The sequence below is a fragment of the Sorex araneus genome, chromosome 3 (assembly GCF_027595985.1).
Source record: "Sorex araneus isolate mSorAra2 chromosome 3, mSorAra2.pri, whole genome shotgun sequence".
NCBI lineage: Eukaryota > Metazoa > Chordata > Mammalia > Eulipotyphla > Soricidae > Sorex > Sorex araneus.
The window spans coordinates 41766207-41794009 of NC_073304.1; the positions used below are offsets into that span (position 1 = coordinate 41766207).

Below are 27803 nucleotides of genomic sequence, written 5' to 3' on the forward strand. Positions count from 1 at the left end.
TTTTGCACTAGATATTTCTTTCTGCTCTCATGTTGGCCTCAATTTCAGGTTCCAGTCTTTGGAAAGCCCCCAGAGACTGTGGTTAGGATGCACATTGGCTAAGTCAGCCTGCCCATCCATACAAGACCGCAGAACAAAGAGCATGTTATTGAGGTTCTGCAGTGGGCCAAGTTCAAATTCCCTAGCCAGCAGGTGATCCACCTCTCCAAGAAGTAGGGGGGCTTTACCAAGTTTAGTGCAGATGAATTTGAAGACATGGTGGCTGAAAAGTGTCTCGTCCCTGATGACTGTGTGGTCAAACCATCCCGAATCATGGACCTCTCCACAATAGTAAGCACTGCATTCCTGAGAAACTTGGAGCTGCCCAGGCCTCAGACCCTGATCCCCATTCTAGTCCTTACCACTTTGTCCCACACTACCACAATAAATCCCAATAACAACCACCCCTGCCCCTCTCCCATACAGAAAAGCATCAATATCAATAGCAAAGACCAGGTCTCTAGTACTCCGGACCAAATGGCTATCCACTGGGGGTTTCCAAAACCCTTTCCTTTGATTTGATAATTTCTTGAAATAGGATGCAGAATTCCAGAGATTTACATGTTTCCTGATTTTATTATAAAGGATACAACCGAGGAATAGCCAAATGGATGAGATGAATGAGGCAAGTGGGGGAAAACATAATGGAGCATCAGCACCCTCTTCTGGAGTACCATCTTCCCAGCACCTTGTTATGTTCACTGAGATGCTTTTTTATCTAAACCCTATTTTGGTTTTGTTTTTAGGCCCATCCAGTGATGCTGGGGGTAGTGGAGGCATCTGTGAGTAAGGCTGCTCTGGGATCAGTGCTGGGGGTCACTGCTGGGGATACTCAATCAAACCCAGGGCTCTTGCATGCAATAGATAAATTCCAGGCCTTTACGCTCTTTGGGGCCCTATGAACCCATTTTCTGCCCCTTCGCCCCCTTTCCCTAGAGAATGAAGGGAAAGACTTAAAGATCAAAGCTTTTAACCATGGCTTGGCTCTTCTAATGACCAATTCTTGTCCTCAGTACATTGGAGCCCACAAAGTTGACTCATTACAAGGAGACATGCTGAGGAAAATTCCACATTAAAAGTATTCCTCACAAGAAGACATGACTGAGGAAAAATTCCAAGGGATGAAGTAACTCTCTATAAGCTGCTCTCATACTACTGTCACTCAAGAAATTACAACTATACTTTCATCCCTTTGAAGCTCTGTCAGAACCAGGGGCAGGGATAAAAACAGTAATATTCATTACTTAATACTTGCCTAATTTGTCTAAGTTTAAAACTCACTAAGCACTTTTTTTTTTTTTTTGCTTTTTTGGTCACACCCGGCAACGCGCAGGAGTTACTCCTGGCTTTTCACTCAGGAATTACTCCTGGCAGTGCTTGGGGGACCATGTGGGATGCTGGGAATCGAACCCGGGTTGGCCACATGCAAGGCAAATGCCCTAAACGCTGTACTATCACTCCAGCCCCCATCACTAAGCAACTCTTAAACCAGTCTTTTTCTTTTCATTTTTTGGTTTTGGGTCACATATGCAGTGATGTTCAGGGATTATAGTCCTAGCACTGTGCTCAGGAATTACTCCAGAGGTGCTTAGGGGACCATATAGGATGCAGGGGATTGAACATATTTGTGTATTATGAATACTAAATTAAACCTTGCAATGCTCCAAGATTTTGTGCATGGAATTCAGTTTACATTGTCTTGAATAACCCTACTGCTGAAATTCTCATCCTGCATACCCAAGGTTAAGATAAAGTTTCCAACAACCTTATCAGAATTGACTGCATTAGTAAAAACAACATTGCTTTTTGCTTGTTTTTGTTTTGGGGCCACATCTGACAATGCTCAGGGATTATTCCTTTCTTCGCACTCAGGAATCACTCCTGGTGGTGCCCAGGGGACCATATGGGATGCCATGATCAAACTCAGGTCATCTTCGTGCAAGGCAAGTGACTTACCTACTGTACAATCCCTCTTGCCTCCTACATGTTATTTTTTGCATTTTGGGTCACACCCGGCATTGCACAGGGGTTACTCCTGGCTCTGCACTCAGGAATTACTTCTGGTGGTGCTCAGGGGACCATATGGGATGCTAGGAATCGAACCCGGGTCGGCCGCGAGCAAGGCAAACGCCCTACCCGCTGTGCTATTGTTCCAGCCCCCTCCATGAATTTTTGATTATCAGTTTTGTACTAGCCTGTAAACTCACGGGGAAAGGTCCCTATCTTACTGATGCAGTACGTATTGTCTTAAAACACTAGGTACATAGAAGGTAATTAATAAAATTTAAATGAATTTTATACATTTAGTTTTGGGGCCACACGTGATACTGGTTCTGGCAGTGTTGGCGACCATGTTGTGCAAAGGATTGAACCGAAGCTCCAGCCTTTGAGGTCATATTCCTAACCCCTGAAATAATTTTAGTTTATTAAGTAGAACATATGACAAAATAGAGTATTTCAAAAGTATAACACAAATATCGAAATGAATCCTGCTTTTTGTCTTTGGGTCACATTTGGTACTCAAGGCTTACTCCTGATGAGGCTCAGGGGAACATATGAGGCACCAGGAACTGAACCCAAATTGCGTGCAGGCAAGAAACTTATCTGCTGGACTACCTCTGCAGCCCCAGCCTTTTCCCTATTTTTGGTTTTCAGACCACACCAGAAATTACACGTGGCTCTGAACTTCAAAAGCCATATGGAATGCGGGGGATCAAGCCTGGGTCTACTGTGTGCAAGGCAAACCATTCTGATTGCTGTATTATTGCTTTGGCTCCCAGCCTTTCCTGTTCTTAATGCCAGGAACCAGTTCTTTCAAGTATATTTCCATATGCAAACCATGTGTGGAAAGTAAGAAAGATCCAGAAAAGGAACAGTAAAATAATAAAATTATGAGTAAAGGGGCCGGAGCGATAGCACAGCGGGTAGGGCGTTTGCCTTGCACACGGCCGACCCGGGTTCGATCCCCGGCATCCCATATGGTCCCCCACGCACCGCCAGGAGTAATTCCTAAGTGCAAAGCCAGGAGTAACCCCTGAGCATCGCTGGGTGTGACATAAAAAGCAAAAAAAAAAAAAAAAATTATGAGTAAAAATGGATGTGGGGATATAAAGTCCAGAAAAATTTACCAATTCCTATTCCTCAGGAGTAATGCCTGAGCATCGCCAGGTGTGAACTCCCCTTTTCACCCAGAAAAAGAAAAAAAAGGCTTTATGTATAAGGCCCTGGGTCAGTTCCCAGCATCAAACGTACTCTGGAGTGACCCTTGAGCATCAAGCTATAAGTGGGCCTTGAACACTGTTTGGCCTTGTGTCGCCCAAACACCGAAATTAATCAATGACTTATTTAGAGTACATACTTTAATGAATTTTTGCCACAAAAGGAATAAAGTACTAAAGGTTAGAAATAGTATGAATCATGTTTAAAATGTGTAACAAATATCTTTGCCTAAAAATGGAATTTTTAGAAATGTAAAATTTTTCAAAAATTAAAACCATAACATTTATAAGTATTTCTAAGCCTCATTTTTATACAATCATACATTCTCAGGCCAAAAAGTTAAATGTATTTTTTAAAAGTGTCATATTATACCGGGGAATGTGCACTGGTGGAGGGATGGGTGTTTGATCATTGTGTGACTGTAACCCAAACATGAAAGCTTGTAACTATCTCAGGATTCATCAAAAAAAAAAAAGTGAGGGGGCCGGAGCGATTGCACAGCGGGTAGGGCGTTTGCCTTGCATGCGGCCGACCCGGGTTCGATCCCCGGCATCCCATATGGTCCCTCAAGCACTGCCAGGAGTAATTCCTGAGTGCAAAGCCAGGAGTAACCCCTGAGCATCGCTGGGTGTGACCCAAAAAGCAAAAGAAAAAAAAAAAAGTGAAAAACTTTAAAATTTAAAAAAAAAATTGTTAACCTGAACACAAATATACCAAAAGGATTTTTAGGAATATAAACAATATTGATATTTGAAATAACTAGTAATGGTATCATTTATTTATTCATTAAATAATTGTTGAAAATAATAAAATTAATGTAGTTGCTGATGTCCAGGAAATATGTATGTGAATGGAGATAATGTATAACAAACTCCTAAAATCAAATGTTTTACTATATTTTATTGACATAAATACAACAAACCTCATTAGCATCACTTGCCATTTTGCCACTATACAAGAAAAACAAGACAAAAGAAATATAAAGCAAACGTTACAGAAATTCTTCCATTTCCATTAGTCATCTCAGCAGAACACCCTAAAACTTTGCACAATCTGTAATAGATATCTGAAGTAAAGCAAAGCTGAATTTTAATCAAATTTTTATTTCTCAGTGGAAAATGCTCTCTTCATCAGAGGAGGCTGCGCTTTCCCAACATCAAACATCATTTCCAAAGGTGGGTTATTAAGAGAGCACCAATCAGGTATACGGCCGGTCTGATTATAATACTCCTTGGAGACTGAACGGCTCCCAAGTATGTCTTGCAGTGCTCCAAAAATAGCCCCTGTGCAGTAAAATGTTTTTATTGTTAAAATGAAACTTTCAATAGAAAACTTTATGCAAACATACATCTACAACATTGTAACAAAAATTAACTGGTAAAATTCAACAAATTCCTACATTTTCTTTTTTTTTCCTTTTTGGGTCACACCCAGCAGTGCTCAAGGGTTACTCCTGACTCTGCACTCAGGAATTACTCCTGGAGGTGCTTGGGGGACCATATGGGATGCTGGGGGGATTGAACCCAGGTCGGCCGCGTGCAAAAAGCAAATGCCCTACCCGCTATGCTATCGCTCCAGTCCCCAAATTCCTACTTTTTCTTTTTGGCCACACCAAGTAGTAACTATGTTACTAAACTATAATTAAAAACAAAATTTAACACACAAAAGTGAAAAAAACTGCCAATAAAAAAAATCAAATTACAAATCACAAAATAACAGGTATATAATTCTGAAGACTAATAACTGAAGGAAAAGTCAATCTTCAAAGAAAATTATAGCTCTATTAGCTTATTAAGTGAAAAAAATTTTTTACTGTTTTTGGGCCACACCAGGTGTTGCTTGGGGTTTACTCCTGGCTCTGTGCTCAGGGATCAGACCTGATAGGGATCAGGGGGAACACATGGTATGCTGGGGATTGAACCCAGGCTGGCCACATGCAAGGAAAGTTCTCTACCCAATATACTATCTCTTAGTCTTTTAAGTGAACAATTTTGAACACTTAATCATCTAACATAAACAAAATGCTACTCAGGAACCAATTACTATATAATAATATACATGTATTTTTTGGTTACGTCTGGCTGTACTTAGGGATCACTCCTAGCAGGGCTTTGGGGAACTGTACAGGGTGCCATGGATTGAACCTGGGCCAGCTGCATGCAAGGCAAGCACCTTCCCCTTGTACAGTTCTTCAGCCCAATATAATCATCATTATTACTAGCATAACTTTAATCATTAAATTAACAAAACTAGGTTCTTACCTCCCAACCAGGCCACACAATTAGGTTTTGCAGGTGGTGTATGAATTCGGAAAATCTTGGTGCCAAGTGTTTTTTTATATTTTGGTTTTTCTACCAAATATCTTATTTCTGCAAGCAACCTGTGGAGAAATCCTGGCAACATAGATGTGCCACCTATGATTACCAAGTTCTCTGCTAATTGCTTCCTGGTGTCTATTGGGCACTGTTATCAAAGAGAAACAGAAAAATTAATTCTTAAGTATATACATAATGCTTGGGCTTAAGAAAGTATATTGTTTTATATATTATGAATTAAATAAGCAAACATCTGTGATTCAATAAAAAATAAGCAAACATTTATAAGAGTTTTCATGCAGCAATATATCCATCATAATATTTTTGTCATAGACTTAGAACTTAACATTTTGAATGTATTTAAAAATTTAATAGCATAGAATTCTTTGCTTTCTTTTATTTTGTTGTCAGGGAGAGAATCTGGTGTCCCATAAATGTGAAGCACAAGTCAACAACTGAATTTATTACTTGGTCAATATAAAATTTTAAATTCTGAAGGGGGATAGTGGTAATAGGTACTTTTTTTTTTTTTTGCCATACCTGGTGATACTCAGGGAACCAAATGGAGTGCTGAGGGTTGAACTTGGGCTGCTGCATGCAAGTCAAGCACCCTACCTGCCCTGGCCACCAGTAATAAGTAAATATTCTCATTTTCAGGGACAGAATGGCTAACCCACAAGAAGAAATTTGTTTTTTTTTTTGTTTGTTTGTTTGTTTGGGGGCCACAGGAATTACTCCTGGCAGTGCTTGGTGGACTATATGGGATGCTGGGAATTGAACCTGGGTCAGCCACGTGCAAAGTAAACACCCTACCCGCTGTACTACCACTCCAGCCCTCGAATACATTATTTTTTACCAAGAAAAACAAATTTTTCTAAGACAGTATCTTCAGAATATCTGGAGTCAATTCAGTGGGAAGGTAACCAATTCTGGCCCTCCCTCAGAATCCTCCTGCTTGTCCCCTTCTGAGTTTGGGGGCCTTGGCAGTGCTTGGGAGCCCATGTAGTTACAGGGCTAGAACCCAGAGTTCCTGCATGAAAGCATATACTCTAGCCCATGGAGCTATCTTCTAGTCCCAAAATTACCATTCCCATAATAAAAATTATGTTTTCAGATAAGTTCTAAGAGAAATGTGAAAGTCCTTTACTGGTGTTATTTTTTTTTATAAAATCACTGAGTTGATCCCTAGAGGTAGACATTACCTTCAAAGAAATGATACCTCATGTAAAGTTCTGTGATCCCAGTCATTAAGCAAAAAAGACAAATTATCATATACTGGGTGAAACTTAAAATTCAATACTACATACAATGACGTTCCAAAGTTACAAACCACATTATGCACAAAGGAAAACAGCTGATATCCTTGCTCTGAAAGAAATGCATGTTTGCATCATTTCTTATCCCTGGGTTTGAAATTTTGTAGGTACTGTTCCCTCAGTACCAAGTAAAACATTAACCATAACACTGACCATGAGAAATGGCTAAAAATACAGAAAATAACATTTCAATATTTTCTTTAAAAGGATATAGTCACAAATTAGAACTTAGTATGATATTGAAAAAAATACCTGCATGAGAGAATCCAGTATCAAAGTAGCAACTGATTTCTCTTCATTATCTTGTTCAAAAAGAATTTCTACAACTGAATCTCTAATTAGATGAAAACAGAGATGCTTTGTTGACATGACATAGTGATACAGGAACTACCATTAGTTCTATCAGTCCAGTATTTTAAAGTAACAGTACTATTCATGCAGAATATTAGAAAGTACTGACAACAGCTATTATTATGTATTATTATATATCAATTTACAAATATTTATAGCTCCTTCAAACCAGTAACAAGAAGGTGCACAGGAGACACTCCTGATGGTGCTTGGGAGAGCACACAGTACCAGGGCTTCCACCTAGGCCTTTTACAAAGAAGCTTGGGCTCAGCCCACTGAACTCTCTTCAGCCCCACAAAATTGTGAAACATGAATGAGCAAACTATGGCATTCAATCCAAATCCAGCCCACTTTTTTGCAAAATTTTGATAGAACATAAACAGCCTTATCCATCTGCATACTGATAATTTCACTAAACTACAGTAAAATGGTTGCAACAAACACCACATGGTCTACAAAATCTAAGTTTTTACTACCTAGCTCTTTATGGCAAGTTTGATGAACCGTTTTTTTGATTTGTTTGGGGCCACACTCAGTAGTGATTAGGCTATTCCTGGTTTTCTATAGTAGTGCTCACAGTACATATGTGGTGCCAGGGATTTGAACCAGGGTTGGAGACATGTAAGGCAAGCACCTTACTTCTGGTACTATCTCTGAACCCCGTTTTTTTTTTTTTTTTTTTTGCTTTTTGGGTCACACCTGGCAATGCACAGGGGTTACTCCTGGCTCTGCATTCAGGAATTACTCCTGGTGGTGCTTGGGGGACCATATGGGATGCTGGGAATCGAACCTGGGTTGGCCGCATGCAAGGCAAACGCCCTACCTGCTGTGCTATCGCTCCAGCCCCTGAACCCTGTTTTAAACTCATGCCATATCTTCTATTTCACATCAAAAATTCCATTAATTAAAATGAATTATACATTACCTTGGTAAACAGAAGGTAGTTTTTAGGCTTCAGAAAATAAATTATGAGTGTTGTTTAATGAAAATTACAATGATCTATCAGCAGTACTAAAGGCCTACCCGAGAGAGAGAGAGAGAGAGAGAGAGAGAGAGAGAGAGAGAGAGAGAGAGAGAAGAAGAAAAGTACTGCCATAGAGACAGGCTGAGGGAAGGTGGGAGGAAAAATGGTGGTGGGAAATGTACACTGGTGGAGGGATGGGTGTTGGAACACTATATAACTGAAGCCTGACATGACCAGCTTTATAACTCTGTATTTCATGGTGATTTAAATTTTTTTAAATAAAGGCCTACCCAAATATTCTTAAAATTAAAAACCTATTAGTTTTTAGTTCTGATCCTAATGAATTTTAGTTATAGTTGTATAAATGTTTTACTCATAAAAATTAAGGTCTAACCTGATTGATCCAAGAACATGTAAAATTTTCTCTCCATCTAGTGGGTAATCAACATTTGGGGGTGGTGAGGGACGCTGAAATACAAATAACATAAGCATAAGTATATACCTTATAATCCCTGGAAAAGGGAAATACATTTATTTTTAACTTACCTCTGTATTTCCATCAATATTGAATTTTGCTGCTTGGATATTCAGTCCACGTTTCAGATCACTTACAAAACAAGTACGAACTTAAAAAGAAAGGAGAACTTGTTATGGCTTGTGATTTACTTAATCTACATTACAAATGTTAAAACAATTATATTCAAGTAGACATACTAATAATAAATTCTTCCAGATTTTATAAAGTCCCTGCCTTAAATAGGCTTACGTCATCTGGTTCACAACTGAAAAAGCTTCTTTCATGGAAAAATGATAAAACATGCTGGATTTTCGGGGCTGGAGAGATAGCACAGAGGGTAGGGCGTTTGCCTTGCATGCGGCCGACCTGGGTTCAAATCCCAGCATCCCATATGGTCCCCTAAGCACGGCCAGGGGTAATTCCTGAGTGCAGAGCCAGGAGTAACCCCTGTGCATCGCCAGGTGTGACCCAAAAAAAAAAAAAAAAAAAACCATGCTGGATTTTCTTTTCTTTTTTCTTTCAAGATTTTATTATTGAATCACTGTGAGACAGATTTTTACGAAGCTGTTCATGCTGGATTTTCATCTTATACAAAAACATACTTAAGGGAAAAAAAATCACCTTGAGAAAGTGTATATATTCATATATTCCTTTCTTTGGTCTTTTACGCTTTTGTTTTTTGGACCACACTCAGTAGTATTCAGAGCTTATTCCTGGTTCTGCTCAGGGATCACTCCTGGCAGAGCTCAGGGGATCATAGGAATGTAGGAGGTTGAACTCGGTTGACCAATGCAAGGCAAGTACCCTACCTGTTGTATCTCTCCTACCTGTTGTACTATATCTCTCCATTTTAAACGCTTTTTCCTTTTAGTAAATCAAAATTTCAAGAAATTCCATTTAAACACTTAAACTATCATAAAAACACATTCTAATGCACTAAAATTAATTTCATCTTATTAAACTGAATCCTACATATTTAGTTTTTTTTTTTTTGGTTTTTGGGTCACACCTGGTGGACTTAGAGGATCAGATGGGTGGATCAATCCTGGGTTAGCTGTGTGCAAGGCAAGTGCCTTACACGCTATACCATTGGCTCCAGCCCTGATCCCAATAAATTTTAGTTTTAGTTGTATAATTTTTTAAAGTCAGCAAAATTACTAACTCATAAAAATATATTTAAAAAAAATCTTCAGGGGCTGGAGCAATAGCACAGCGGGTAGGGCGGGTAGGGCGTTTGCCTTGCACGCGGCCGATCCGGGTTCGATTCCCAGCATTCCATATGGTCCCCTGAGCACCGCCAGGAGTAATTCCTGAATGCAGAGCCAGGAGTAACCCCTGTGCATTGCCAGGTGTGACCCAAAAAGCAAAAAAATAGTAATAATAAAATAAAAAATAAAAAAAAATAAAATAAATCTTCAGCATACCAAAAAACCCCCAAACAATATACAAGATCAAACTGGTGGCTGTATTAAACAATATAACTGATATTTTATACTATAACTGATATTTTATATTTTATACTGTAACTGATACTTATAACTGATATTTTACACTATGCAAATTAATTTCCATGCAAATCTATACATCTATAATTGAGAAGTTACGTCAACAGCACACTGTAAGTAATGCCAAAACTTTCCACAACTCTGAAGAAAAAGTTTTATCTGCAATATTCCATGGTCTAAATAGTACATAATTTTATAATTTTAGAATATTACATTATGAATATATTTTGTATCTAAGCAAATAATTAAAAACACATGCTCTCCACAGCACCCGAAAATGAAAGGGGCAAAAATGGGAACTCAAGTTTACCTTTTATGTCCTCTAAGATACCTTCTGGAATGGAACCTAAAACAGAAAAAAAACATTTACTATCAGCAGTCTATAAACTGCAATCACAGTTCCATCTGCAATTTTAGCAAAAAATTTAAAACCATAATCATTACAGTATTTTTATTTAATTTTTGTTTTTTGGGCCATACCAGCAATGCTCAGAACTTACTCCTGACTGCTGTACTCAGTGATCACCCTTTGTGGGCTTGAGAGACCATATGGGGTGCTGGGGATAGAACCTAGGTTGGCTACGTGCAAAGGCAAATGCCCTCCTACCCACCGTACTATTGCTCCAGTCCCTACTACAGTAATCTTAAAAGCTAAATAGAAAGTTAAGTTGGGTTTTAGACAAATGTCATCATTCCAAGTGAGAGAAAAGTACAGGCTGATCTCACTCATTTGTGGAACATAGTCTCAAAAGATCATAGGTGGTATTGGACAATGACAAACCCTTGACATAAGGGAAGGGTGGAGTTGGGAGTGGAGAAGACCAGATTAGAAGAGATATCTATGTGGACAGTGGGGGGGAGCTATGGGCTCTTTGGTTGTGGTGGGTATAGTAAGTTTATGTTAATACCATAAGTTGATTATCATAACTTCCTAATACTTCCTAATCACTTCCTAATAGTGAGAACACATAATTAACTACCACAACACATAATAAACTACAACAATAAATTTAAAAAAGTAAGAAATATCATTAAAGTAAGAAATATCATTATTGCAACTGAAGCCAGATGTGCACAGGTGGTACAAGGTGTCACAGACTTGAAAATTTGATTAAAAAACAAGACCTTGAAAACAAAAATAATTGGCATTAGGTAGAAAATAACCAATAATATTCTTCCCTACTTTAAAGACTTGCTGTTTAAAGTACTTAAAAGTAAGTCAGAGCTAAAAGAAAACTTTCTTCTACAGAAAGTGAAGTATTTTAGGACACTGGTGCAGGTAAGCAGAGACTGAGGGTAGGTTTGGAGTCTGACCATGGCTCTCCCATATGCAAAGTATATGCTCAGTCTGCTCAGTAATCTCCAGCCCATGTATGCTTAAGTTGTAATAGTCGCTGGAAATACGAAGCGGAAAAACCAAACCTGGAGAGCTAGAGAGTTAGTATAGTGGCTAAGGCACTTCCGTTGCAAGTAGTATAACAATGTGTTTAAACCCTGGCATTGGTATGGTGCCCGAAGCATCGCTAAGTGTGGTGCTGAATAAGGATCCAGGAGAAGCCTCTGAGTAAGAGCCCAGTGTGTGCTCAACCCTCGAAAAGCCCACATTTTCAAAATGCTACTCCATGACTTTAAAACAATGAATACTTGATTAGAATGCTTTTTTGTTTGGGCCACACCCAGCTGTGTTCAGGACTTATTCCTGGTTTTGTACTCAGGGAATCACTCCTGGTGGTGCTCTGGGAACATATGAGGTATGGAGAACTGCAAGGCAAGCACTATCACTCTGGCCTAATAATGCTTTAAGAGACTAAAAAAATGTGGACAGTAAGTATAGCTTCAGGGAAACTTATTACAGCATTTCTAAATATTTTTATATTTCATAAGTCATTTCATATATATATATAGCTTATAAACAAATACAACTACAACAAATACAACTTTTGGGGGAGACATCCAGCAGTGTTCAGGGCTTACTCCAGGCAGGCACAGGGGAACCTATGATGTGTCAAGAATCAAACCTGAGTCAGCTGTGTAGAGGTCAAATGCTCTACCAGCTTTACTAGTGCCCCAACCCCCAAAACAAAATACATCTTAAAGGTACAGGTTCAAAAACTTTTCTGGTAGTGCAGAGGTGGTGGTGTTGGGGATCTAGCCTAGAGCCTCTTACACGTGAATGTAAAGTTTAGAATTTTGTTTGTTTGGGGGCCACAGCCAGCTAAGCTCAGGTATTACTCCTGGGTCTGCATTAGGGAACACTCTTGGTGGACATGTATGAGATGCAGAGGATTGAACCCAGGTTGCCCACATGCAAGGCCAATGCTCTACCTGGTGTACTACTGCTTTGGCCCCATGTAGAGTTTAGAACTAAACAAACAAAAACACCAAAGAATTAGGCATGGAGTGATAGTACAGTGGGTAGGGTGCTTGCCTTTCACACAGCCAACCTGGAATCAATCCCCAGCATCTCATATTATACCCTGAGCACCACCAGGAGTTGATTCCTGAGCAGAGCTAGAAGTAACCCCTGAGCACCTGAGCATCACTGAGTGAGGCCCAAAAACAAAAGCTGAAATCAATTTTAAAGAAGATCTACATTAAAAGTACCTCCTGGGAGATAGTACAATCAGAGGGTACTTGCTTTGTACATGGCCAACCTGTGTTTAGTCACTGGCACTATATTATTCCCAGAGCTGTCAGGTGTGATCCTTAAACACAACCAGGAGTAAGCCCCAAGCATCTGTGTGTGTGGGCCCCAAACTAAAACCAAAAAGTACTGGGGGGGGGTGGGTTCTAAAGACATAGTATGTGGGTTCTAAAGAGATTATGTCTTGGATGCAGCTGACCCCGTTTTGATCTCTTTTGATATGGCTCCCCCAAATCACAGAATGCAGCAATGCTAGGCACCATCTAGAATCATCAGAAGGGAACCATGTGTGAGGTCCTACTCCTGCACCAAAGGAAAGAAAGAAATACCTTCAGAGAATGGGATGGAGTCCATGCTGCGTGCAGAGGAGATGCAGATTTGACCCCTGGTCCCACAAGATTGGCAAGCACTACCTTGTGTCTCCAGTGTTCTCAGGTGTTGGCCCTTGGCACTCTCCCCCTCCCCACCACCAAAAACACCTAAAGAAACCAAGGAAGCCATAGTATAGGGATTAAGGATCCTGTCTGGCATGCAGCTATCTCAGTTTGATCTAGGCATCACATACAGTCCTGACACTGCCAGGAGAGCTCTCTGAGCAGAGAGCCAGGCATAAGCCCTGAACATAGTTGCATGTGACCTAAACAAACAAACAAAAAACAAATCAGCCCCAAAATGTAAAACAAAAAACTACCTTGAGATACTATACTACCTCTATAAATAAATGTCATCATGATACAGTAAAAGGTAAGGGGCTGAAGAGGGTATAAGGGTTAAGCTGCTGGTTTCTGGGAATGACCAGTGAGCATGGTAAGCATGGTTCAGAAACTAAAAAGCAAAACCAAAAACACCTTGATATTGGGGATTGAACCCAGGCCTTGAGCATGCACACTAGCCTTTTGGGTTATCTCACCAGTTCCAATATGTTTCTTTGTGTTGGTGTCTTCTTTTTTTTGGGGGGGGGGAAGGGCAGGACTTTTACACTAAGTGGTGCTCAGAGATCACTCCTGGCAGTGCTGGTGAGATCACAGAAGGTGCTGGGGATAGAAATGGGGTCAGCTGCATGGAAGGCGAACATCTTAATCCCTGAACTATCATTCTGGCCCTCCTGTTCACTTTGTTGTTTCGTTTTGGAGCCACACCCAGCTGCATTTAGGGCTTATTCTTGGCTCTGCGCTCAAGGATCGTTCAGCAGGGATCAGGGGACTATATGGGGTGCCAGGGATCAAAAACAGGTTGGTCATGTGCAAGGCAAGTGCCCTACCTGCTGTACTACTGCTTCAGCCCTTGATGTTCACCTTTTAAGAAGTCTAAGGTTTGAACGGCCTGAGGACATACCTAGTTTGTATCTGATGACCATTTAGAAATGTGAATATCAATTTTTAAAGTAAGGCCTGTCCTGGGGTTTTATTTGAGAATCAACAGCATACCATGTAGTTGAAGTCATGGGAATAGATGAGATCACTTTTTAAAAGCTAGCAGGAAAGGAAAAAAAAATCAACAAAAATACAGATCCCTAAGGGAATATCACTACAGAAATCAAGAACAAGGGAAATCAAGAAGGAATGCTTGGAGAAAGATGAAGAATCATGATAAATAAAAATAAACAAAAGAACAAAACAAAGAAAGTATACTAGAAACCACCTTGTCAAAAATTCTGGAAAGGATGACTAAAATTAAGTTTTATGTGTGGGGAGAAAAGGATAGCTATGCAATGGCTAAATAATGAATAACAAAAAGAGAATGTCAGTCACACTTAGATGCGTCAAGTGATTTACCCATCACAGAGGGAAGGCTCTGTTCTTTAGCTGCACTTGTATCAACAGTACATTGTTCCAACAGTTGAGTTTCCAGCTCTCTGAAGGTTTAAAACAAAAAAAAGTTACTAAACTGAAAATATCCCAAGCTCTATCATCTTAACACTTACAATAGATAATCGATTCTTTACATGGCTTAACTCTTGAAAGATTAATACACTCAAAATAGATAGGGTTTATAATAAACAATTAAACGTCCATATTATAAGTCCTTTCTTGATCATTTTCCAAAAAAGTCATTATTTTTTTTGTGTGATACAAGTGAAATAAATGTGCTAAATTCCAAGAAACTTACTTGTGAAGAGCTTTTCCTCCTAGAGGGAGCGCTCCCCAACAATTTAGAACTGGGATTCCTTCATATATCTATAGGGAAGTTAAGGATTTTACTATTTTCGGAGATAAAATGTAGTTTCTTTGGTATTTTCTCACCTCCCAAGGTGTTACTCAAATCAGACGTAACCAAATTTATTGGCCTATCATGGATTTTTTTTCGGTGTGTGTGTGTGGGGGGGAAGGCACACCCGGCAGTGCTCAAGACTCCTGGCTTTACACTCAGGGACATAGAGTACCAGGGGCTGAATCTGGGTCGAGACAAGAAAAAGGCAAATTCTCTTCCCGCTGTACCATCACACAAAAACAAACAAAATTAAACATGTAGGGGGTTGGAGCAATAGCACCTCGGGTAGAGTGTTAGCTTTACACGCGGCCGACCTGGATTCGATTCCCAGCATCCCATATGGTCCCCTGAGTACTGCCAGGGGTAATTCCTGAGTGCAGAACCAGGAGTAACCCCTGTGTATCGCCGGGTGTGACCCGAAAAGCAAAATAATAATAATAATAATAATAAACAAAATTAAAAATGTAGCTCTCCGGCTGGAGCAATAGTACAGAGGGTAGGGTGTTTACCTTGCTCATGGCTGACCCAGGTACAACCCCTGCCATCCCGTAGTACTCTGAGTCTGCCAGGAATAATTCCTGAGCTCAGACTCAGGAGTAACCCCGAGCACAGTTGGGTGTGGACTCCAAACCAAAAAAACAAACAAGTAGCACTTAGGGCAGTAAGTACGGCAGGCACAGTACCAGCTTTGCACACAGTCAACCTGGGTTTAACTCCATACAGTCCCCTGGTCACAGAGCCAGGAGTGATCTCTGAGTACTACTAGTTATGGCCCCCAAACCAACCAAACAAAAGGTGTGGCTTTTAGAAACTTCTGGATCCTTACCTGGCCGTGCTCAGGGCTTCCTTCTGGCTCTGAGCTCAGGGAACATGCTTGGTGGTCTCAGGAGACCATATGGGATGTGGGGAACAGAACCAGATTGGCTATGTGCAAAGCAAGCAGGCGCTCTACCTGCTATAATACTCTGCTCAGGAAATTTGAATTACATATATCTCACATTACATTTTTATTCACAGTGCTGAGAGGTAATAGTATTGCATATAACTGATTTTGCTGTTCTCTAAAATATTTATTAAAAGATAAAAGTCTAGGGGCTGGAGCAATAGCACAGCAGGTAGGGTGTTTGCCTTGCACACAGCCGACCTGGATTCGATTCCCAGCATCCGATATGGTCACCGGAGCACTGCCAGGAGTAATTCCTGAGTGCAGAGTCAAGAGTTAGCCCCATGCATCACCTGGTGTGACCCAAAAAGAAAAAAATATATATATAGTTGATAAAGCATTTGTTGTGGTGATTAACTTGGGTTTAAATCTTGATTTTGTGCTTACATGATCCTGAGCTAACTCATTCCCAATTTTAAATTTTCTCATTTATGTAATGAGAATAATATTAATGTTGCAAAGGCAACATATTTATGTTGCAAAAGCATTTATGTTGCAAAAACATAAATGAGACTTAATACATTTTATATCTAATACTACATAATTTAGTTGAGGGTTTGATCCTTCAGTTCATTCTTATAAACATTTCTTTAATAAATATACATGTAGCTTTACCTATGCTTTACTTAAATGGTTTTATTTTCTGGTTTTGGGGACATACCTGGTGGTAATCAGGCCTTACTACTGACTCTGCATTCAGGTATCATTTCTGCTGGACTCTGGGGACCATATGAGATGCCAAGGATCAAACCCAGGTCAACCGCATGTAACCCTCCCTCCATACTATCACTCTAGCCCCTACTTAAATGCTTTTAATGATAGGAATGAAATACACTAGTTTCGGGCCAGTAACTTCATTTAGGAAAGCTTCAATTGCTAGAAAGTTCTTCCCAATGATAAATAGTCTATAAACTATAATACTGCCTGGACTAGTTACTATGTGCCAGGTTCTGTATCAAATACTTTATGTACATTACCTCACTCAAATTGCCTAACACCGCCAAGAAGTTCATGAGGCTTAATTCCAATTTTGTAGAGGAAAAACGAGGTACAAAAAGATTAAGCTACTAAATCAAACAACCAGCAAGAAGCATAGCTGAGATTGGTATATGAACATTTACAGTTGATTTCTAACTTAGATTCTAAGTCTTGAGCATACCACCTTCACATCAACTTCTGGAGACCAGGGTGGGGGTGGGCGGGATGTATTCATGGTTTCAGAACAAGTCCTTCAGCTACTTGAAAACAGATTTCACATCACCAAAAATTTTAAAAAGCTTTCATTTTTCTTAGTACGGACGAGGAGGGAACAGTGACTAAGGCACTTGCATGCGGTGAACTTTATTTCAATGCTGGGTTAGATTTCAGACACCCCAGTCTCCTGAGCCCAAATAGGAGTAATCCCTGAGCACCACCGGTTGTGGCCCCACACAAAAATACTAATAAAAAGTCTTTATATAACAAAAGATAAAAACAGGAGCAATAGCACAGTGAGTAAGGCACTTGCGTTTCATGCAGTCAACCTTGGTTTGATCCTGGCAATGCATGTTTCCTAACGTCCCACCAGGAGTGATCCTGAGCACAGAGACAGGAGTAAGCCCTGAGTACAGTGGGTGTGCCCCAAAGAACAAAAATTAAATGCTTTTTCCTTGATTACATCTTTTCAATTCAATCTCTGTAATTATATCACTATATAATTTTCCTAGAAAATGACTCTCCTAATCAACTTAACACATCTTAATTAACTGATATTCCTCTTGTTAAATGCACAACGTCTGGGAATTAACTAAAAGGGTCAGAGATCATGCTTTGCATGTGAGTGAATGTCTTGGGTACAAACCTCAGCACCACCGAATGTTTCCTGTACCTATGCCCCAGCAAGAAAAAAAATCCTCTCCCTCCCCACACAAAAAAAGTTGAACATACTATTTATGAAGTCTGATCCCTGGAATAGAGACAGGGACCAACTGTCTATAATAAAAACTTCCGCATTATTATTATTATTTTCTGGTGCAAGAACTAAAATAACTCATATGTGAAAGGCTGAGCTATATTCCTAGACCCAAAAAATTAATTATCATTTTTTTTTTTTTGCTTTTTGGGCCACTCCTGGTGATGCTCAGGGGTTACTCCTGGTTCTGCACTCAGGAATCACTCCTGGCAGTGCTCGGGGACCATATGGGATGCTGGGGATCAAACCTGGGTCAGCTGTGTGCAAGGTAAATGCCCTACCCACTGTACAATTACTCCAGCCCCCCAAATAATAGTTTCTACAAAAATGAGATTTAAGTACAATATCTTGTGAATTTTTTCCACCTAACTCACATCTGCATACAGTAACCCAAAATACTTAAAAGAAATTAAATTTGTCTATTAGTCTATTTTAAAGTAGAGTAAAAACAACAAAATTAGCAGGCTGAGTAAAAAGATACAGGTAGCACCAGGCTTTCCTTATAGCCACAATCCAGGACCATGGCCGAGTTTATCCCAAGAGTTAAAAGGGCCATTAGATGACTTGGAGCAAGTAAGACAGACGGAACCTAGAAAACAACAAACCAAAACTATTGTAAGTCTTAGTACTTATAGCTATTTCCTTTAAATTTCAAGTATGTTTGAAAAAATTCACAGGAATACTATTATATGACCAATATTATGATCAATATTATAAAAGTCACCCAACCACCTCATGGCACTAAATCAGGAACTGGTTTATTGGGACACAGAGATAGCTCAAAGGGTTAGAACCCTGGGTTCCATCCCCAGCACAAGATCCCCAGTGCACTGCCCCAAGTGGTCCAAAAGAAACAAGTGAAAAGGACTGGTTTGTTGATTTATTTGATTCAAAATAAACTTTAGGAAAGGTATCTTTAAAATTCTCTAAGATATATCATTCCAAAATGCTAATTATTCCTGGTAATTTCTTTTGCTTTTTTTTCTCACTTTCTCCTCCAACTGCTGATGCTGTGATGACTTGGGGGTAACACAAATCTTTGCTTGTGGCACTAACATATCCAGTTGTATTTGCACATATTCTGTGGTGATTGCTGGGAATTGCACTTATAGCCATGGCACTTGCACATGATTTAGCTGCCCTGCTTGCACACAGCAGGAGGCTGTTTGGAGGTTGCTGTAATGCGGGGGAGCTCAAACAGCATAGCTGCAAGAGCAAGCATTCAAAGCTGCCAGGATCATACTCAGGCATGCAGCAGCACTGGGAATCGAACACAGCATTTCAGGGCAGGCACTGCAGCCCCTGGGCCATCGCCCAGCCCCCTTACGAATCCATATTCTCTTTTTTAGAAGAAAAACCAAAGAGATCCAGAAACACAAATTCAAAGGAAAATGCTAGGTGCAGAAATGAAGAGATGCCTTTATCGTCAAAATGAAAATAATAATATATATCTTTTTTTGTTTTGGGGGGTGGGTGTTGGCTCACATCCATAGATTCCCAGGGGTTACTCTTGGCTCTGCACTCAGTAATTACTACTGGAGGTGTTTAGGGGACCATATGGGTGCAAGGCATGTGCTCTACCTGCTGGACTATCCCTCTAGCTCCTGAAAAAATAATTTTTTGACTCTTTACTGACAGTTTGTGATGTGAGATACCTTTTAAAAATATCGTGGAAGGATATAATACAAGGATTAAGGAGTATGCCCTGCATGTGGCTGATTCCAGTCTGAGCCCTGGCACTGTATGGACCCCTAAGCATTGCCAGGGGCAATCCAAAGCACCCTCAAACACTGTTGGGGTGGCCTGGGTAATTTCTGGCACAAGACCCAAGAAGCACTGCATCCTCTGGCCTGAGCACTGTCAACAGTTTTGATGGCTGAGAATCGACTGTGAGGGAACCTGTTCCCAAATAAAAATATTAAAATTAAACAAAAAAGACAGGGAGCCTGCGGGTCTGGATTAGAGGCAGGCATAGGCCACCAAATTCCATACCTAGTACTATCCTATTGTCGAAGTGTAACTCCCAGAACTGTCCTTTGTGATCCCTGGTACCATAACAAAGTGTGTGACCAGTATATTAGAATCGAGTGTGGTTTAGTATGAGTACTGTAACTAAGGGTGCAACCCTAGTTAGCACTGTAATAAAAGTGTGCACAAATGAAGTATCCAATCCCAGTGATAGCACAACCAAGTGTGTGAGCCACTTGACCAAGTGGATGAGGACCTCTCAGTCTTCACAGTAATGACAAAGGGAAGGGAAGGAGGAAAAGTGGAAGATGAATAAAAACCAAAATTAAATTGAAAAGCTACAAAAATTCTTGGCTATGACATTTTTCAATGAAAACTTATTAGATTTGGTGATAACACAAGTATCAGGTAAATATTCCAAATATCAAAGTCCATCATAATCAAATAGCAAATAAAATTGCTGTACTTCCCTTCTCTAAGTAGACATGGCAGACATATAGACCAGGATAGTTACAAACAAAACCAAGACTAAAAGCTAGCATGTAAACGTAAATACTTGTCTATGTTATTCAGTCGAGAAATAATGTGGTTTCTTAATGTTTTTGTTTTCCCTACTCCTAACCAAATTTCTAAATCTATGACATCAGCAAGGAGCGCATATGTTCTTCAGACTTGCCCTGCTAAAGTTTAACTTGGAAATATTAATTACACTTATAAAGACATTGTGATTTATATATATATATATATATATATATATATACACATAAGCAATATTAGTAATATCAAGACATAGTAATCATTTCTGCATTGCCATCTTACTTTTCGACATACTGTTTTGGGGTCATACCCTGCAATGCTGAGGATTCACTCTTGGCAGTGCTTGGGGACACACATACATGGTGCTGGAGATAGAAAGCAGGGTGAACACGAGCAAGAGGTTTATTCCCTGTACCTTATTTCTGGCCCGAGAGAGACAATGTTCGAATACTACATTTGATATAAATGTAAAGGTTAGAAAGAACTGAAGAATCCAGAAGAAACACCAAGCAAACAATGGAGGGTCAAAGAAACAGCTCAGAGTGCTCAGTGTGTGCTTTGCCTGTAGGAGGCCTAGGCTCAATACCTCGCACTGCGTGGTCCCCCAAGCAATATTCGGAGCCACCCCTAGCACTGAGCTGGGAATAGCTCCCAAGCACCACTAGGCATGGCACCTAGCAAAATAACAAAGGCAAGCAATGGAAATTATAAAAATGAATATATGACTGAAACCAAATTATTTTTTTCTTTTTGGGTCACACCAGGCTACGCACAGGGGTTACTCCTGACTCATGCACTCAGGAATTACTCATGCCGGTGCTTTCGGGACCATATGGGACGCTGGGAATCAAACCCGGGTCGGCTGCGTGCATGGCAAACACCCTACCCACTGTACTATCGCTCCAGCCACTGAAACCTAATTATGAACAACTTTGTAACTGTGTATCTCACTGTCGTTCAATTAAAAAGATTTTTTTAGTTAAAAAAAAATTCATGAATGTAAATGGAAAAAAATTAAAGAAAACATGAAATCTAGAATAAAATGTTTAAATTCTGAAAAAGTCTCCATAAAGAAGAAACTATATTAAAATAAGTTACAGAAACTCTGACAAGAAAAAACTTCAATTATTTAAGTATTGAATGAAATGTTAATTGGGCAAAAATAGTTATACAAAGAAAAAAGCAAACAGTCAATTAAAAGAGACTTCAATTTACTATCATTGGATTTCTCAAATTCAACTGTGTAGTATATACAATGAAAGAAAAAACATGTTTAAGCTTTCAGTATCTACCAAGAATAACAAAGGAGTTACCTCAAAGTATTTGAAAAGAACACGAGTAAGTGTCTCTCTGAAGTGGGAAGGACATAATACTGATTCAATAACCACAACTCGACGGTCTCTGGGATTCACCAACAGATGCCTGAAAAGTGATAGTCTCGTTAATAAGTAAACACCTGTACTTAGTCTGGTACATTTTATAATTTTTTAGGAGTAAAGAAACTGTACTACCGAGGTTTAGATGCTTTATGACATAAAGGTATCTTCTTTTTATTATGTGGTAAAGAAAAGAGTGTTCTTTGTCTCTTACTATATGCCATGACCATACTGGGAATTTTATATCTATTAGCTGATTAATGTGAGAAGACAAAACCCAAAGGCAAAACCTGCGCTTCAGCCCTCTAAATTCTTTGCCTACAACTCTATTTTAACTGCCGTGTAGTAGTCACTGTCATCCTGTTGCTCATCAATTTGCTCGAGCGGGCACCAGCAATGTCTCTCATTGTGAGACTTATTGTTACTGTTTTTGGCTTATCCAATACGCCACAGGATAGCTTGCCAGGCTCTGCTGTGTGGGCGCAATACTCTCGGTAGCTTGCCGGGCTCTCCGAGAGGGGCGGAGGAATCGAACCCAGGTTGGCCGCGTGAAAGGCGAATGCCCAACCGCTGTGCTATCGCTCCAGCCCCATGTAGTAGTAGTTCATTATATAGATGAATATGTAGTAATTATCTATTCCCCTTTATTAATGGTCACTTGGTTTGTTCTCATTATTCTCCTTATGCTTGTTGGTTTTCTAATATTCCCATATGTACTTTGAAAAGGTTGAAAACAAGTAAGCAAACATAATAATGGGAGTCCATTTTTTTTGGCACCAGATGCAATAAGACAAGTATTGCTACCATTGGTATTAGCAAGAATGGATCCTAAAAGCTGAGGGAACAAAACAACTGCACCTTACCTGAAATACAGTATGTGGATAAATTCCTTTAGGTAGGAATATAATTCTTCTGTATTGATATTATATTGAACAACTTTGATAGGCTATAAAACATTGAAACAATCAAGTTAAAATAATGAAATAATCTCAAATTACTTATTCATAAATACTTTATTCAGCTAATAAAACTAATTTGAACTGAAAAGAAAAGCAAACATTTGAAATTAATCACATACATTAGGAATCTCTAAAAACCAGCATGTTCAAGATGATGGCTTTTTGGTTGGCAAAGTTAACTGTGAGTGTTCATAAATAAAGAGACTTACATTTTTCCCTCTACCTGACTTGTCATTTAGTTTTGCTCTGGGGCCAAACTCGAGGGTACTTAGGGCTTACTTTTGGCTGTGTTAAGAGATCACTACTGTTGGTGCTGAGGACCATAAAGGGTGCCAGGGATTGAACCTGGGTTGGTTTCATGTAAGACAAGCTTGAGCTACGGCTATACAATTGCCCTGGGTCCTGATGTGTCATTTTGGCAAGACATAAAAAATCAGCACGGATTAGAAGTCAAAGGCAAACTACCTGAGTTCTTATTAGCCACACTCAAAGTACTGACACTTATCTTCTGTGGCATCATCCAAGTTTACCTTCCCAGGAGCCAGGAAGATAGCTCAAAAGACTGGAGTACATGCTTTACAAACAGGAATCCCGGATTCTACCCTGAACCCTCCGTGGTTGCTTGAGAGCACTGCTGAGTGTGGCTTCAAAAGAAAAAAAAAAAGCAACGTTTTACCTTCCTACTAGATTCCCAAGTTTCAAGGGGCAAGAACTGTTTCTGGCTTGCTTATGATACATTCTCCCCATTCTCCTTCAGCTGACTGATTCAAGTGCCAGGCATGAAGTCTACAGCTCACAATTATGTTTGTAAAAATAAAACACGTTGGGGCTGGAGCAATAGCACAGCAGGTAGGGCATTTGCCTTCCACATGGCTGACCCAGGTTCGATTCCCAGCATCATATATGGTCCCTGAGCACCGCCAGGAGTGATTCCTGAGTGCAGAGCCAGAAGTAACCCCTGAGCATTGCCAGTATGACCCCCCCGCAAAAAAAATAAAACATGTCATTAGCACTACAGCAATACAAACTCTACAAAATTATGAATGTTAAAACACCCTTTATATAAAACAAGGGCTTTACTTATGATCCTCAGAAATTTCTAAGTACACATATGGATCACGGGCAGACTTCTCTTCATTTATTCTTTAAATAAACAAAAGATATAATCTCAGCTAGTGTATAAAAAGATTCTTCCTTGTGATATTCTTAAATTACTTATTTAGCACTAGTCTTGTTAATCTTATTTGAATCTACATTTGAAAAGTATTTTATAGTACTGTATGTTTTAGTAAAATGTTGAAAAAAAAAAGTAAAATACCTTAGGAATGCCAGCTTTTTTAATCACACTGGGAATTATACATCTTGGACTAGTTTCTCCAGCAAATCCACACCTGTAAATAAACAAAACTGTAACATATATATTTTTTTCAAAAGCCAAGTTTTCACATCTCTTTCAAAACAATGACCACAAAAATGTCTGGATCATTAAAAAACATCTGCAGAATTAAAAGGGGATAAGAAAAAGATAGTATCATTTATTCATATAATGGTGTAATCCCATTTGACACCATTATATGGTGTATTCATATCATGGTATCAAATGGGACAGTCTTTTACTTAAAGGCATTATTTTTCCATCCAGTTTTCAATTTTACCTGAATTAAAGATAACATATGCTGGGAGAGCATTGAAATGGAGAGAAGATTGGTGTCTTGCAGGAGTAGGGGGGAGATGTGTGCACTGATGATAAGCGTGGTGTTGAAATGAGCACAGGAAAACACCAAAAACAGAATTGTACATCCCAGAACATCAATTAAAAAAATGAGGCCAGAGTGAAAGTTCAGTGGGGAGGGCATTTGCCTTGCATGTGACCAGCCCAGATTGGATTCCTAGCATCCTATTTGGTATCCCAAGCCTAACTGGATCGATCTTTTAGCTCAGTCAGGATTGGCCCTGAGCACTACCTAGTATGGCCTTCAAACAAACAAATTAAAAAAGATAGCACTGTAGCACTGTCATCCCATTGTTCATCAATTTGCTTGAATGGGCACCAGTAATGTCTCCACTGTAAGACTTCTTGTTACTGTTTTTGGAATATCAAATACGCCACAAGTAGCTTGCCAAGCTCTGCCCTGTGGGCAGGATACTCTTGGTAGCTTGCCGGGCTCTCGGAGAGGGTTGGAGGAATCGAACCCAGGTCGGTCGCGTACAAGGCCCTACCTGCTGTGCAAAATTAAATTAAGGTAACATCCCTACAAACCTGGGTCTGTACGCTATTAACATGACTTTATTTATAAAATTCAAATGTCACTTAAATTCCATTACTCTAATATTTTTAGCTTCCAGTGATGTTTGTGTTTTTTTATAAATACTATTCATATTTGACATTACATTCATGCTGTTCCTACATCATGAACTAATACAATAAGCTTCTTACAAATTTTTGTTTTCATTGCTATCATTTAAAAACAATCCTATTTTACCTTTTTTAAGGCCTTCTCCTTACCTGAGTATTTCCACTATCAAAATAAAACTATGTTTAACTGTTGCTCTAAGTGACCACCGTTTAAGCTTAGTCGGTGGTCTAAAAACATACTGCACTTAATAATAAGTTAAATATCTTTTTATCATCTGCTATGTATGGTTCAAAGACATATAAAAACCACTGCAACAAAATTGTGTGCAAATATTTTAAGGTTTGTGTATTTGTGGCCTTCAATTCGGTGGCCAAGGGGATGTAAAAGGTACAGAACCACTACTCCACAGTTCACAAGCTGCGTTTTTAAATCATGCTACCTAACCTAAGTGTTGAGGAGCAACAACGGACCTCGGAGATGTTTTCCACAGGCTTCACACTTTTTACGAGTTCAGTCACCCTATATTCCTACTCTTGGGGCGCAATGATTCTGCCCTGAAACATATTTGGGCTTCTGGCACCTTAGGAATGCCTGTTCCCCAAGCGATTACTGATGAGCATCATCAGGAGTTAGGTGTCAGCTACTACTTTCCAAAGCAGACAAACCAGGGAGTAATCAAATGAAGGACCGGGCCAACGCTGTGTCATCTCCTGCAGAGAAAAACAAAACCAAAACCCCCAAGGCTCCGTAGTGCTTGGGGTGACCCGGCGGGATCCCTCCAGGTGTCAGCCCTGGCCGCCTAGAGGCCCCCTCTGGATTAGTACAGGGAACAATAACAGTCACGGTCGGCCGGGATGATGGGAGGAAGCAGCAGGGGCGAGGTCGGGCTTGGGGCTGGGTCCCCGCCCTCCCCTCGGGACACTCTCACCCGGCGGCGCGGGCACTCACTTGGTAAAAGCCTCTCCTAGGTCTATCACCACTGCCGTTTTCTCCCCGCCGCTCCCCAGGCCCTCGTACAGAGGCATGACGGCCAGGAAGATAGCAGGGACGGTGGGTACCCGACCGGGAGTCAGGCCTCGGCTCCGGGACGTGGGGGGTGGGGGTGGAGGAGGAGGCGGGCCGGAGCCACAGCGCGCAGGCGCGGGCGCGGGCGGGGTCCTCGCGTGCTCTCGGCGCGCTGCGTCCGGGCTGTCCCAGGCTCTGCCTAAATGCTCGCGTTCAACCGAGTCCTCGCAAACTCGGCTCCGTGTTTGGGAGGAAGGGGACAAGGGCGCGAGCGACCGCGAATTTGCGGGTCGCGGTGGGGACTGGGCGTGATGTCGAGGCCATCAGGCACGCTGGGGGCCGGAACGATACTACAGCGGGGAGGGCGTTTGCTTTGCATGCGGCTGACCCGGGTTCGATCACCAGCATCCCCTATGGTCCCCTGAGCACCGGGAGGGGACCTGAGTGCAGAGCCAGGAGTTAGTCCTGAGCATTGCCGGGTATGACGCAAAAAGCAAAAACAAACAAAAACCATCAGGCACGCTGGGCCACCCTGAAGTGGGGCGGAGCCGACCCGGGTCTTCCCTGGAAATGCTGAAAGTTGGGACGTTTGGGTGGCTGGAGTGTTGCACCCCCCGGCAGTGAGCGCTCCTACCCAGAGTTGTGTGCCTCTGTAGGGTCTGGAATCTGCGAACACCTCAGCATAGACAAACTGCATTACATTCCTTGTGCCCCACAGCAAACCAGAATTAAGCCGCGTGACTGATTTCCTGCTGGAATGCGTACCTGTACTGTTGGTTGATCGTACTGTAGTGTTTGGAAGTTATTCGCTCACAGTTTTAGTTTTAATCTAAAAACAAAGTGGTATCTGCAACTTATCTGGAGGAAAGTCGGGGTGGCATGGAGAAAGAACTTTGAACCAGTTTGTGTTTGAAACTGCATTTGTGTAAGCCGGGAAAGGTTAGCAAATCCTTCTGCCAATATATACACACAATACGAGTGATCTAATAGGGACTTCGTGATGAAGTTGCTCTTGAACGTTGGAGTATTTGGAGGTGGGCTGCTACCTTGGTTCTATGGCAATAGAAAGAGAAATGGTGTACTTTCTCCCAGTTTGTCTTAAGCTACTGTAGGTATCTGAGTCCACCCTACAAGAAGATAAGTTTAATTGTGTAAGTCAGGCATTCTTACTTTAGAAATCACTCATGATTTTTTTAATCAATTAATTTATTTTTGCTTTTTCGGTCACTCCTGGCTCTGCACTCAGGAATTACCCCTGGCGGTGCTCAGGGGATATGGGATGTTGGGAATTGAACCCGGGTCCGCTGCATGCAAGGAAAACGCCCTACCCGCTGTGCTATCGCTCCAGCCCCCTGATGATTTCTTCTGGAAGTAAATTCCTGGATATAAGAGGATGCACTTGGAATTGTGATAGCACTGTAGCACTGTCATCCCATTGTTCATTGATTTGCTCGATTGGGCACCAGTAACGTCTCCATTGTGAGACTTGTTACTGTCTTTGGCATATCCAATATGCTAATGGTAGCTTGCCAGGCTCTGCCGTGTGGGTGGGATACTCTGGGTAGCTTGCCGGGCTCTTGGAGAGAAATTGAACCCGGGTTGGCCATGTGCAAGGCAAATGCCCTA

General features: G+C 40.6%; 1 protein-coding gene across 1 annotated transcript; it reads right to left on the minus strand.

The window, feature by feature from the left end:
• Positions 1 to 4138: 4138 nt before the first annotated feature.
• On the minus strand, positions 4139 to 26285 carry ACTR10 (actin related protein 10). Its single transcript, XM_004601779.2, has 13 exons — positions 26121 to 26285; positions 24134 to 24206; positions 22720 to 22802; positions 21794 to 21902; positions 18457 to 18564; positions 14980 to 15047; positions 14646 to 14725; positions 10537 to 10572; positions 8751 to 8830; positions 8599 to 8672; positions 7142 to 7223; positions 5520 to 5721; positions 4139 to 4541 (listed from the first exon to the last, which is right to left on the minus strand). Exons 1-13 carry the CDS (start codon positions 26195 to 26197, stop codon positions 4360 to 4362), a joined length of 1254 nt encoding a protein of 417 aa, XP_004601836.2. The 5' UTR covers positions 26198 to 26285; the 3' UTR covers positions 4139 to 4359.
• Positions 26286 to 27803: the final 1518 nt, after the last annotated feature.